Source organism: Siphateles boraxobius, unplaced genomic scaffold (assembly GCF_051911475.1).
Source record: "Siphateles boraxobius isolate OS27281-9 unplaced genomic scaffold, OSU_SipBor_1 121, whole genome shotgun sequence".
NCBI classification, from domain to species: domain Eukaryota; kingdom Metazoa; phylum Chordata; class Actinopteri; order Cypriniformes; family Leuciscidae; genus Siphateles; species Siphateles boraxobius.
This window is the reverse complement of record NW_027508724.1, coordinates 160001-174854: the sequence shown is the minus strand read 5'-3', so window position 1 is coordinate 174854 and position 14854 is coordinate 160001. Positions and strand designations below refer to the sequence as shown.

Below are 14854 nucleotides of genomic sequence, written 5' to 3'. Positions count from 1 at the left end.
ACCCCTCCCTCATCCATCCCTCCTCAGTGATGTCCGAATCACTCTTTTAAAAGGGTTCTTTGTACTGATTCGGTTGAACCGATTCGCAGCGCGGATTTTTTTCCACAGACTGTGTTTCTTTTTTTTATTTTCTTCTATGACAAATCTTATGATAAGGAATATTACTAGTTAATCTGATACTTCTTTTAGCTAGATTTAGTATTCATAAATGTAAATTTGAAGGAAATACGCCTTTGTTTGCTTTTTATTTTAAGATCAGGAATTATCTAAACAATGTTTTGTTTAAAAAAAATAAGAAAGCTGTAAAGTGTGTTTCAATTTGTAAACATTTTTACATTTTTATTTAACTTTTAAGTTTGTCGCTGTTTCTTTATATAGGCTATTTGTCTTTTTGTTTGTTTGTTTACTCAATAAAAATTATGTTTTCATATTTTCTTTTTTTAATGTATGTACATTTATAACTATACGTTGTATTATATTGTATTATACTGTATTTTACTGTATTCTGTATTATACTATATTGTATTATTCTATATTATACTATATATTGTATATATTATATTACCTTGTATCAAATTACAAAAACAAACAACAACAAAAAGTTAATGCTGCTGTTGAGGGTGTTTTAGTTTCTGACCGCAGTTTAATGAGAAGAGAACATCTGACAATTTGTGTGAAGTAGTCGAAAATACAATTAAAATGCAGCAGTATTTAATTCTACAAGTAGAAAAATTAATTACAAAATTTACAGCAAAAAGATAAACAGCTTAGGACTGAATGGGCAGAAGTTAGACTGCATCATTGTGTCAATATAGGGTAAAGACTTATTGACGAATACTGAGTGAAATTTTACGTTTGAGGGTGACTTTAGGCCATATGTAGATTACATATTACAATTTGGTTGCTGAGTTGTTTTAAATAAATCTAACTAGCTACAAGTTTGCTAAGGCGAATATGAGAAACGTTATTTATAAGGGTAAGAAGTTGCTAATAGACAAACTGTGCTGAGGTAGTGTTGGCTACATTAGAAAGGCTCTATTTTAGTCGTGTCAATATATGAAGGATTTACCCTAATAGTACAACAATTTTGTCACATGAACATAAGTAAATATTTAAATCACGTAAAAAAAATAAAAAACGACGAACAAAGTCCCGCCGCGACGCCGCATGTGAAGATGTGAACACTTCAGAGTGACGTGTGTAAATACATCGAGTGATCGAGTTTTGAATCGCCTGAAACGAAGTGTCCGAACGAACCGATTCGCTAAATGAATCAGACTTCTGCACGCTATCATCCCTCAATCCGACGCCTTCTGTTTCTCTCTCTCTCCCACACACACACACACACACACACACACACCCGTCTGTCCCCATGTGGTCCTTCGCAAGGTCAGTCATGGTAGAAAAGAAGGAAATGAAACGACTGGAGAGTAAATTGGACGAAACTACAAGTGCAATTATGCACGACATATTATTTGATAGAGCAAAAAGTCTCCTTTAATAAACAAATATGTCGGCACGATACAAGAGTAATGTTTCTTAATTAATTTCCAAATGTAAATGTCATCCAACATGCTTAATATCAGATAATTTCATTCATCATTCATCTTTTATAAAAGAGCCTAGTCTGTTTCCATACAAGGGCAGTTGCCACAAACCGGAAGTGTGTTCTCAGCGCACATGACCGGAACTCGATCACATGATCAGTGTTTTCAAAGAAAACTTGTATCCATTCACCCTGAGATCCTACGCTTTATTACTGTAAGTATCAGATTTTATTACCCATTATATATCCATAACCATTATTCGACATTTAAAGGCATATTCAACGCAGCTGGTCGTAAATAAAGCGACGTCATGAATATAAGTTTAAAAGCAAACATATGCTGTGTTATGATATAAAGATCCTATATTAACTGTACATATATTAAAAGCAAATGTGCATCTTGTTGTTTTGCACCTCATTGGATTTGTGCTTTGCTTGATCATCATCTGGACTGGTCAGTGCTGGTCAATAAAGTATTGATGTGTCTGTCTTTATATATTCAGAGTCTCTTGCAGGTCTATATCAGTGAGAAGTCATGAGACTTGTGATTCTGGACGATTATGATCTGGCCAGCGAATGGGCTGCAAAATACATCCGTAACCGGATCATCCACTTCAAGCCCAGTGCTGACCGATACTTCACTTTAGGACTTCCAACAGGTAAACTAATTCACCAGAACATATGAATATCTTTCATGAGTATGACCTGACTATTTAAAGTGAGTGTGAAATCAAATTTGACTTTGTTTACTTTCTTGCACATTACTCCTGGTCTTGTTAGGCATGTTGTCTTCTTAATATTTCATCAAAATGTAATAAATTGCTCTGTTTGTGACCTGGACTCACCGTCCACTTTTCACAATCCAGTCAATTTCCAATGTATTCACTCTGAAACATATCAGAATTGGGGAATATTATGATTATTCTATAATTATATAGATTATTATAAGTGCTGATAATTGCATCTTATATAAAAGTTTGTAAATGTATAATATTTGTGTGTATATCATTTATCACACACACACACACACACACACACACACACACACACACACACACACACACACACACACACACACACACACACACACACACACACACACACACACACACACACACACACACTCTAATCCCATCTAACATAACACGTGATTCAAGTGTGTCCATATATACAAACTTTTATGTTAGTTGCGATTAATCACGATTAATCGATGTGACAGCACTAATATTATACTAATATATATTATGATATAATGTGATTAATTGCAGGCAGCACACCCCTCGGCTGCTATAAGAAGCTGATCGAGTATCACAAGAGCGGAGACCTGTCCTTCAAATATGTCAAAACCTTTAACATGGATGAGTATGTGGGTGAGTGTGAACCGCACAGATCGCTTCTCTGGAGAACTGCTGTGTGTGTGTGTGTGTGTGTGTGTGTGTGTGTGTGTGTGTGTGTGTGTGTGTGTGTGTGTGTGTGTGTGTGTGTGTGTGTGTGTGTGTGAGAGAGAGTCAGCAGAAGTATGCAACTGAGCCACTGTCATGCATAAAACAGTGCTAAAGAGCGTTTGCACACTCGGCTCCGTCCTCATCCCTTTCTAGTCTAGTTCAGAATCTGCAAGAAGACATTTATTAAACATTCTAGCTACACTTTTTAACTACTCTTATATGAGTACTGTGAACTCAGAAACACTGTTTTTCACCTACTATATAGTAGGGAAGTATGTGATTTGGGACACTCCCTCTATTTGCGTCGTGACATTCATGGCTAAAATCTCTTTATCATTAGGGGTCTAGTTGGTTTACATTTTCATAATTTCCCTTATTCTCAGTGGTGATTCTTATTTGATTCTCGTGACTTTAATGCAGTAGTTTAAATTATATATTATTTCTTTGTACTTTTAAATTGCTCAACCCAGTGTTATTTTTGTATAATTGAAATACTGTTATTTTATTAATGCTTTTTTATTTTTATATTATCCATTTTAATTTTTAATCAAACTTTTAGTAATTTTGTTGTTGTTGTTTTTTGTCATTTTTAATAGTTTTTGCAGAAACGCACTTTAGATATTCTACTAACTATAAATAACTTTGCAACTACATGTAAAGTATCTCTCAGAGTGTTAGTAGTAAGGATGCACCGATATGAAAATTTGGCCCGATACCGATAATTCTTTAGCTTTGAATGCCGGTAACCGATATATTGGCCTATAAATCTAAATCCAAATTTTTATATACTTTTTGAGAGCCTGATAACAAAAATAAAAGTCTTGCCATTAAAAGCCATGTCCCAAACACAATTATAAAGTTCTCATTATAATTTTATGTAGCCGATATGACAGACTTAACTGTTGCACTGAACTGTATTTTCCTTTTTTGAAGTGATTCTAATCATATTTCAATCAATTGAAAAACATTATGTTGAACACTGCGCATCTGAAGTGTCTCAGCTGACGGAAATAAGGAAATAATCCATTATTCAATAGTGTATTATTATATATATATATGCTAAATTAAAAATTGGCTTTAATATACCGGGCAAATTTAATAGGCCTATATCGGCTTTACTATATTGGCCGAATTGCATATATCAGCTTTAATATATCGGCCAAACTGTATATATCGGCTTTAATATATCGGCCAAACTGTATATATCGGCTTTAATATATCGGCCAAATTGTATATATATCGGCTTTAATATATCGGCCAAATTGTATATATATCGGCTTTAATATATCGGCCAAATTGTATATATCGGCTTTAATATATCGGCCAAATTGTATATATATCGGCCAAATTGTATATATCGGCTTTAATATATCGGCCAAATTGTATATATATCGGCTTTAATATATCGGCCAAATTGTATATATATCGGCTTTAATATATCGGCCAAATTGTATATATATCGGCTTTAATATATCGGCCAAATTGTATATATCGGCTTTAATATATCGGCCAAATTGTATATATATCGGCCAAATTGTAGATATCGGCTTTAATATATCGGCCAAATTGTATATATCGGCTTTAATATATCGGCCAAATTGTATATATCGGCTTTAATATATCGGCCAAATTGTATATATATCGGCTTTAATATACCGGCCAAATTGTATATATATCGGCTTTAATATATCGGCCAAATTGTATATATCGGCTTTAATATATCGGCCAAATTGCATATAGCGGCTTTAATAAACGGCCAAATTGTATATATATCGGCTTTAATATATCGGCCAAATTGTATATATCGGCTTTAATATATCGGCCAAATTGTATATATCGGCTTTAATATATCGGCCAAATTGCATATAGCGGCTTTAATAAACGGCCAAATTGTATATATATCGGCTTTAATATATCGGCCAAATTGTATATATCGGCTTTAATATATCGGCCAAATTGTATATATCGGCTTTAATATATCGGCCAAATTGTATATATATCGGCTTTAATATATCGGCCAAATTGTATATATATCGGCTTTAATATATCGGCCAAATTGTATATATCGGCTTTAATATATCGGCCAAATTGCATATAGCGGCTTTAATAAACGGCCAAATTGTATATATATCGGCTTTACTATATTGGTCAAATTGTACATATCGGCTTTAATATATCGGCCAAATATTATATATATCAACTTTTAATATATCCACCAAATGTAATATATCAGCTTTAATATATCCACCAAATTTAATATATCAGCTTTAATATGTCCACCAAATTTAATATATCAGCTTTAATATATCCACCAAATTTAATATATTGGCTTAAATATATCCGCCAAATTTAATATATTGGCCAAATTTAATATATCGGCTTAAGTATATCCGCCAAATTTAATATATCGTTTTTAATATATCCACCAAATTTAATATATCGGCTTAAACGTATTTGCCAAATTTAATATATCGGTTTTAATGTATCCACCAAATTTAATATATCGGGTTTAATATATCCAGCAAATTTACTATATCGGTTTTAATATATCCACCAAATTTAATATATCGGCTTAAATATATCCGCCAAATTTAATAAATCGGCTTTAATATATCGGCCAAATTGTATCGGCCAAATGTATTAAATTGTCTTTAATAGTCTTTTAATCCGCCCAATTTAATATGTCGGCCAAATTTTATATATCGCCTTTAATATATCGGCCAAATTGAACAAATATCGGCCGATACCGATATGGTAGCCGATATATCGTGCATCCCTAATTACTGTTAGGTTAGGTTAGGGTTCGGGTTAGTAGAATAAAAGTTGACATGTATTTGCAAAGTCACTTATACTCAGTAATTGTCTAAAAGTGGACCATCAAATTTGTCCTGAATATCTCCTGGTTTTCAGGCCTTCCCAGGGATCATCCCGAGAGCTATCACTCCTACATGTGGAATAACTTCTTCAAGCACGTGGACATCGAGCCGCACAACACTCATATTCTGGATGGGAACGCAAGCGACCTGCGGGCCGAGTGCGAAGCCTTCGAGCAGAAGATCACGCTCGCGGGAGGAATCGAGCTGTTTGTGGGAGGTGTGGCAATAAATCTGACACCATGAACGCTTTATTAGACGCTGAGAGACGCCAGTAACACTTCTAATTCTGTACACACTAAACCAGCTCTCTAAGCAGTTTAGCTGCTGCAATAACAAACACATTTAATCAATAAGAATGATTACAAATGCTTGATTACGAAACTCAAAGGTCTTAAAGGGACAGTTCACCTGATATTATTTTTGTGAAATTTTTATTAATATGAAATTAATATTCTGTCATCATTTAGTTGTTCTAAACCTGAATGAGTTTCTTTAGTTGAATGCAAAAAAGAAGATATTTTGAGGAATGCCGTAACCAAACAGTTGATGGACCCCATTGACTTACATAGTATAAAAACAAAATACTGTCGATAGGAACCAGAAACTATTTGGTTACAGACATTCTTCAAAGTATGTTCTGTCCCTTTAAGTCTTGAGCTTTGCTGTAGCAAACATTGATTTTATCTTTGCCAGTGTATCTGGTCCAAATTTAGTGCTATTTTAGTGCTATTAGTATAGTATTTATTAATACTTTGAATTACTTTTTATTGGTAACACTTAACAATAAGGTTTCATTTGTTAACATTATTTATCTACATTAGTTAACATGAACTAGTGATAAAAAATGCATATACAGGATTTATTCATCTTAGGTAATGTTAATTCCTACATTTACTAATACTTTATTAAAATTAAAAGTTGTGTCTGTTATTTATTTAATCTCAATGATATCATATTGGTATAATTATAAAAAGTTATTTTAATGCAATTGAAATAAAGCTGCACTAAAATAATAAATATTACATGGAAAAAAACTTTATACCTATACAAATTAAACTGATGTTATTTTAATATCATTGAGATGCTAAATATTTTTAATCAGTTTTTATTTTTATATTTTCCATTTTAATTTTAATCATTTTTTAAATAATTTTAGTTTTAGTTTACAATAACAACACTGGTCCGAATTATTTTAAATATTTTATATAGTAGATTAATAACTTTTATGAATCTATTAGGATGAATCTCATCACATTTCATTTTATATTTTCAATATAAAGAAATTATATTTACCAAAGAAAATTAACATTTTTGTATTGTTTCCATGATAAATAAGCACGTTTTCATTACGTGTCTGTATGTTTTCTCATTAGTTCTGTGATTCGCATGATTACATTCACTGTTATTATATTCAGAGTCATCACTTATTTAACTTTATCCATTAATCGTTTACAAGTCCTGTCTTTTGTTGTTTTCGTCAGGCATCGGTCCAGATGGGCACATCGCCTTTAATGAGCCCGGCTCCAGTCTGGTGTCCAGGACCCGAGTGAAGACACTGGCCAAGGACACCATAGTCGCCAACGCCCGCTTCTTCGGGAACGATCTCTCCAAAGTTCCCAGCATGACCCTCACCGTGGGAGTAGGAACAGTAATGGACGCCAGAGAGGTAATCACAGCGCGTGTGTGTGGCTGAAACTGCAACAGGAACATGAGCGTACAACAAACACAACATCTTTTGTCCCAGTCAGATACGCTTTTGTTTGGAGCGTTTGTCATGTGCAATTCATAGATATAATTATCTTTTATAATATAGTAACAAATATTCTTTTTGTTTTAGCTATAAACTGAACATGTGTCATTGAGTGTCCTGGAAATACATAAACAGTTTAACAGAGAGGATGCTGGGTAAAGTGTCCTTCAGGTCTCTTGGTTTTGGATGCCAGACATCACCTGATTCTCTTCATTAAATCATTATAGCAGCTCCTATGAACATGCAGACCATATTTCACTCCAAAAAAATCATATTATAATCAATTATTGTTTAGATAAAGAAGCCCATTTTTTTGGCCCTGTGGCATTGGGACATTATTTTCCCAAATTCTGTTATATATATATATATTTTAATATTATTATTAAATTCAGTACAACAAATACAACCATAATGTATACTTACAATTACTGTTACATATACTTTACAATTTATATAATAATAATAATTATTATTATTATTATATTTATTACAGTAATTATAATAATAATTATTATGAAGAAATGTTCAGGGTATCTGTTCTCATTACTTAAATTAATAATAATAATAATAATAAATATTATTATTAAAGTATTATTATTACTACTACAGTAAATAGGGTAATAATAAAATATGTTAATATTAAATTCTGTACAGCATATACAACAATGATGTATACTTACAGTTAATGTTTCAAATACTTTACATTTTCAATAATAATAATAATGTTATTTATTAGTATTATTATTACAGTAAGGATTAGGATAGTAATAATATTTAATAATAATAATAATTGTTATTATTATGATTAAGAAATATTCGGGTCATGATTCAAACCTAAATCAAAGGAAAATGTATATTTGTTATATTATTATTAATATAAGTTTTATTATTATTACAGTAATAAGGATAAAAATAATAGTAATTATGAAGAAATTATTTAAACCTAAATCAAAGGAAAAAAATATATTTTCATTGCAATAACAATAATTGTAACATGTAACAATAATTAATATTTTAATTTTAATTATTATTTTAGTAATTAGGATAATAATATGTAATAATTATTATCATCATCATTACAGTAATGAGTCATCATTTTTCCATGTAATTTATAGTTAAATCATGACCCGAGCATTTCTTCATAATAATAATTATTATTATTATCCTAATATCTGTAGTAATAATATATTATATATATTTTTTATTATAATTATTTTTTTTAAAAAATTAAAAAAAATTTTTTTTTTAATCATGGTTTAAACATGACCTGAACATTTCTTAATGCGATGAAAGCACAGTTGGAGACTCGCTGTAAAGTTCAGCAATAGTTTCTGAAGTGTGTTTTCCAGCCGCAGAAGTGTAATGATGAATGCGTGACGTCTCCTCTTTCCTCCTCCTCTTCATCCTCCTCTTCATCCTCAGGTCATGATTGTGATCACAGGAGCTCATAAGGCCTTCGCTCTATATAAAGCCATCGAGGAGGGCGTGAACCACATGTGGACGGTCTCTGCCTTCCAGCAACATCCACGAACCATATTCATCTGTGATGAAGACGCGACGCTGGAGCTCAGGGTCAAAACCGTCAAGTATTTTAAAGGTATTTTAAAGCCTCGGGTGAAACTTTGGCTCACGCTCACAGAAAGATGCTTCAAGATCAAAGAAACAGCATTTTAACTTAATAACCACTTATTTATTTGAAAAAGTGTTGAAAGTTAAACCAGTAACATGCTCATCCAGATTTACCATTTCACTCTTAAATGTTCAGTTCTGTGTGCATTAAAGTGACGAGGTGTTTATGAAGCTGTTGATGTTCTCAGGGTTCATATATAAGATTCGGTTTTTATTTAGATTTAATGCTTTTATTCAGGAGGGATGCATTAAAGTCATCAAAAGTGACAGTAAAGACGTTTATAATGTTACAAAAGGTTCTATTTCACACCAGATAAAAAAAGTGATGGATGGAGGGATAGTTAGATGGATGGATGGATGATGGATAGATGGATGGATGGATGGATGGATGGATGGATGATGGATGGATGGAGGGATAGATGGATGGATGGATGGATAGATGGATAAACAGATGGATGGATAGATGGATGGATGGATGCATGGACGGATAGATGGATGGACGGATGGAGGGATAGATGGATGGATGGAGGGATAGATGGATAGATAGATGGATGGATAGATGGATGGATGATGGATGGATGGAGGGATAGATGGATGGAGGGATAGTTGGATGGATGTATAGATGGATGGATAGATAGATGGATGGAGGGATAGTTGGATGGATGTATAGATGGATGGATGGATGGATGGAGGGATAGATGGATGGAGGGATAGTTGGATGGATGTATAGATGGATGGATGGATGGATGGATGGATGGATGGATAGATGGATGGATGGAGGGATAGATGGATAGATAGATGGATGGATGGATGGATGGATGATGGATGGATGGAGGGATAGATGGATGGAGGGATAGTTGGATGGATGTATAGATGGATGGATGGATGGATGGATGGATAGATGGATGGAGGGATAGTTGGATGGATGGATGGATAGATGGATAAACAGATGGATGTATAGATGGATAGATGGATGGATGGATGGATGCATGGACGGATAGATGGATGGACGGATGGAGGGATAGATGGATGGATGGAGGGATAGATGGATAGATAGATGGATGGATAGATGGATAAACAGATGGATGGATGGATGATGGATGGAGGGATAGTTAGATGGATGGAGGGATAGTTGGAAGGATGGATGGATAAACAGATGGATGGACGGATGGATGGATGGATGGAGGGATAGATGGATGGACGGATGGAGGGATAGATGGAGGGATAAATGGATGGATAAACAGATGGATGGAGGGATAGTTAGATAGATGGATGGATAGTTGGATGGATGGATAGATGGATAAATGGATGGAGGTACAGATGGATGGATGGATGGATAGTTGGATGGCTGGATGGATAGATAGATGGATAAACAGATGGATGTATAGATGGATAAATGGATGGAGGGATAGATGGATAGTTGGATGGCTGGATGGATAAACAGATGGATGTATAGATGGATAGATAGATGGATGGATAAATGGATGGAGGGATAGAGGGATGGATGGAGGGATAGTTGGATGGATAGATAGATGGATGTATAGATGGATAAATGGATGGAGGGATAGTTGGATAGATAGATGGATAGATGGATAAACAGATGGATGGATGGATGATGGATGGAGGGATAGTTAGATGGATGGAGGGATAGTTGGAAGGATGGATGGATAAACAGATGGATGGATGGAGGGATAGATGGATGGACGGATGGAGGGATAGATGGATGGAGGGATAGATGGAGGGATAAATGGATGGATAAACAGATGGATGGAGGGATAGTTAGATAGATGGATGGAGGGATAGTTGGATGGATGGATAGATGGATAAATGGATGGAGGTACAGATGGATGGATGGATGGATAGTTGGATGGCTGGATGGATAGATAGATGGATAAACAGATGGATGTATAGATGGATAAATGGATGGAGGGATAGATGGATAGTTGGATGGCTGGATGGATAAACAGATGGATGTATAGATGGATAGATAGATGGATGGAGGGATAGAGGGATGGATGGAGGGATAGTTGGATGGATAGATAGATGGATGTATAGATGGATAAATGGATGGAGGGATAGTTGGATAGATAGATGGATAGATGGATAAACAGATGGATGGATGGATGATGGATGGAGGGATAGTTAGATGGATGGAGGGATAGTTGGAAGGATGGATGGATAAACAGATGGATGGATGGAGGGATAGATGGATGGACGGATGGAGGGATAGATGGATGGAGGGATAGATGGAGGGATAAATGGATGGATAAACAGATGGATGGAGGGATAGTTAGATAGATGGATGGAGGGATAGTTGGATGGATGGATAGATGGATAAATGGATGGAGGTACAGATGGATGGATGGATGGATAGTTGGATGGCTGGATGGATAGATAGATGGATAAACAGATGGATGTATAGATGGATAAATGGATGGAGGGATAGATGGATGGATAGATGGATAGTTGGATGGCTGGATGGATAAACAGATGGATGTATAGATGGATAGATAGATGGATGGATAAATGGATGGAGGGATAGAGGGATGGATGGAGGGATAGTTGGATGGATGGATGGATAGATAGATGGATGTATAGATGGATGGAGGGATAGTAGGATAGATAGATAGATGGATGGAGGGATAGTTGGATGGATGGAGGGATAGTAGGATAGATAGATAGATGGATGGAGGGATAGTAGGATAGATAGATAGATGGATGGAGGTATAGTTGGATGGCTGGATGGATAGATAGATGGATAAACAGATGGATGTATAGATGGAGGGATAGTTGGATAGATGGATGGAGGGATAGATAGATAGATAGATGGATGGATGGATAGATGGATGGAGGGATAGTTGGATGGATAGATAGATAGATGGATGGATAACTCACTGTAAACAGTTGAAAACAGTTAAAGGTGAAGAGTGTAATATTAACTCAAACCCTGTTTTTCTTGATACGGCCTCGTCCTCTCTCTCTCTCTGTGAGCTGTGTTTGTTTGCGTTCCCTGATCTCGCTGAGTTCAGCGTCTCGAGGTCGATCTGTGTGTGTGTGTGTGTGTGTGTGAGACGGCGGCTGCTCTGGAATGTCCTCCTCTCAGAAACTCATTCTGTGGCTCTTAAGAGCTTCAGCCTCTCCTGAGGGTTTAATATCTGCTGTTCCTCAGGCCTGATGCACGTCCACAACCAGCTGGTGGAGCCCACGCTCAGCGTCAGGGACTACAGCGACTGACACACACCGCCGGAACCGCCAGAACATCAGTGTGGACGGGGGAAACTGGGACCACAGCGGGGTTCAGCGCTCATGAAGTGTGTGTAGATGTAAAGCTTTCCCAAGATACACTCCGATCCAGCAAAACTCCTTATTAGCTTCAGTACTTCACTCTTAAACTACTTTAAGGACAGTATTCACATGAAAAGGGAGGTGTGTGAGTGTGTGTGTGTGTGTGAGAGTGAGTGATTGAGTGTGAGAGAGTGTGTGTGTGTGTGTGTGTGTACTCAGAAACACTCTTACTTTAATCCTTTCAGCCAATGTTTATAACACTGTCACAGTTCCTGACATCACTAATGTGAAAAACACTTTCATTCTGAGAAAGCATATCCATCATTTCCTCTGTTCTGTAGTTTAATCCGGAGACACTGAAGCTCAGCATTTCAAGACTAACATCTGTTTTCACGGATTATGGTCATTTCATTTTGTTTCAATAACACAAGCTACTTTAAAGTTAATGTGGGATTTTACTCCAAGGCGACTTCTTGAAAGTGTGTTCTGGAATCTTTCTGTTTAGATGTTACATAAATGAGTACTGTCAAATCGATGAATCGCATCTAACATAAAAGTTTGTATATGTGTACACACACACACACACACACTCTCAGACACTCACACACACACTCTCAGACACTCACACACACACTCTCAGACACTCACACACACACACACTCTCAGACACTCACACACACACACTCTCAGACACTCACACACACACACACACACACTCTCAGATACTCACACACACACACACACACTCTCAGACACTCACACACACTCTCAGACACTCTCACACACACACACACACACACACTCTCAGACACACACACACACACTCACACACACACACTCACACACACACTCACTCACACACACAAACTCACACTCTCAAAAACACATTCATGCACACATACTCTCACACATACATACCAACAAACACACACACTCACACATATATACAAACACACACTCTCACTCACTCTCACACACTCTCACTCATACACACACTCTCACTCATACACACACTCTCACTCATACACACACTCTCTCTCACACACACACACACACACACACACACACACACACACACACACACACACACAAACTCACAAACACTCTCAAAAACACATTCACGCACACACTCTCACACATACATACCAACAAACAAACACACACACACACTCTAACACACATATACAAACACACACACACACACACACACACACACACACACACACACACACACACACACACACACACACACACACTCTCTCTCTCACTTACTCACACACTCTTAGACACTCTCACACACAAAAACACACATTCACACACACACACACATATATATATATACACAAACTGTTATGTTAGATGTGATTAATCTATTTGACAGACTAAAAAATACACTTTAAAGTCTTTTCCTTGAATTCTCCAAATGTAGCGTGTGTTCCTCTACATATAAAGCATTAAGTGTTAACGAGACCCACAATCCTCTAGTGTTTTATATCCTGATCATCATCTACAGGCTGATCTGTGATCAGAGTTTCCTACTTTAAAATGACATTTTATAAGATTTCAAGCACATTTTCTTGCCTTTGAATAAATCTAGGTCACTTGTAGAGAGAATGCTGAGAATGTGTATTTCTAGTTTGCTTATTCATGTTAAAAATCTTTTCTTGCCATATCGCAGTAGAGAAGTATGATTATGTTTTTGAAGTTCACTAATTTTACACATGACGTACTTATGTATTCTCTTCAGTTACTGTACTTTGTGATACACAAGCTGTTTTATATTATATGAAAAGTTACGAGTCATTTTCCTCATACTGTAAAACAGTAGTTTCATCTGATACTGTGGTTTTGTGTGTGTGTTTGTTTGTTGTTTCTGTTCTTCACTGAATGTTCATGGGAAGGAGAGCTCATGTTGCAGATTTATTTCCATTAAACTGTTTAAAGATTAAATGAACTGACGGTTAATAGATTTGCACTCCAAACGCCAAATCATTCTCTCATGTGTTTGTTTACTTGCTCATAGATTGATAAATCAAATAAAAAAAAGTTTCATATATTGTCGCTCAATTGTAGTTTATATTTGTATGGAGAGGATGAATGTTGCCCAGGTCATATATTTTCATATATATATACACACACATATTAGGGATGCATGATATATCGGTATCGGCCGATATATGTTCATTTTGAATATTAACGTTATTAACCCGGTAAGAAAATTTGGCCGATATATTAAAGCCGATAAACAATGGATTATTTCCTTCAGATGCGCACTGTTCAATGTGATGTTTTTGAATTGCTTGAAATATGATTAGAATCACTT

The 14854-nt window shown here is 35.5% G+C and overlaps 1 protein-coding gene across 1 annotated transcript; it reads left to right on the top strand.

The window, feature by feature from the left end:
* Positions 1-1676: 1676 nt before the first annotated feature.
* gnpda2 (glucosamine-6-phosphate deaminase 2) lies at positions 1677-14591 on the top strand. The gene is made up of 7 exons (XM_077223636.1): positions 1677-1761; positions 2050-2205; positions 2815-2916; positions 5902-6084; positions 7349-7533; positions 9040-9214; positions 12416-14591. The coding sequence occupies exons 2-7, from the start codon at positions 2082-2084 to the stop codon at positions 12478-12480; spliced, it is 834 nt and encodes a 277-aa protein (XP_077079751.1). The 5' UTR covers positions 1677-1761; positions 2050-2081; the 3' UTR covers positions 12481-14591.
* Positions 14592-14854: the final 263 nt, after the last annotated feature.

Bases quoted from the DNA above. Each gene is read 5' to 3' on its own strand.
- gnpda2 (XM_077223636.1), top strand. From the start codon at position 2,082: ATGAGACTTGTGATTCTGGACGATTATGATCTGGCCAGCGAATGGGCT. The intron at 2,206-2,814 runs GTAAACTAATTC...GATTAATTGCAG, and splicing joins CACTTTAGGACTTCCAACAG to GCAGCACACCCCTCGGCTGC. The intron at 2,917-5,901 runs GTGAGTGTGAAC...CCTGGTTTTCAG, and splicing joins TAACATGGATGAGTATGTGG to GCCTTCCCAGGGATCATCCC.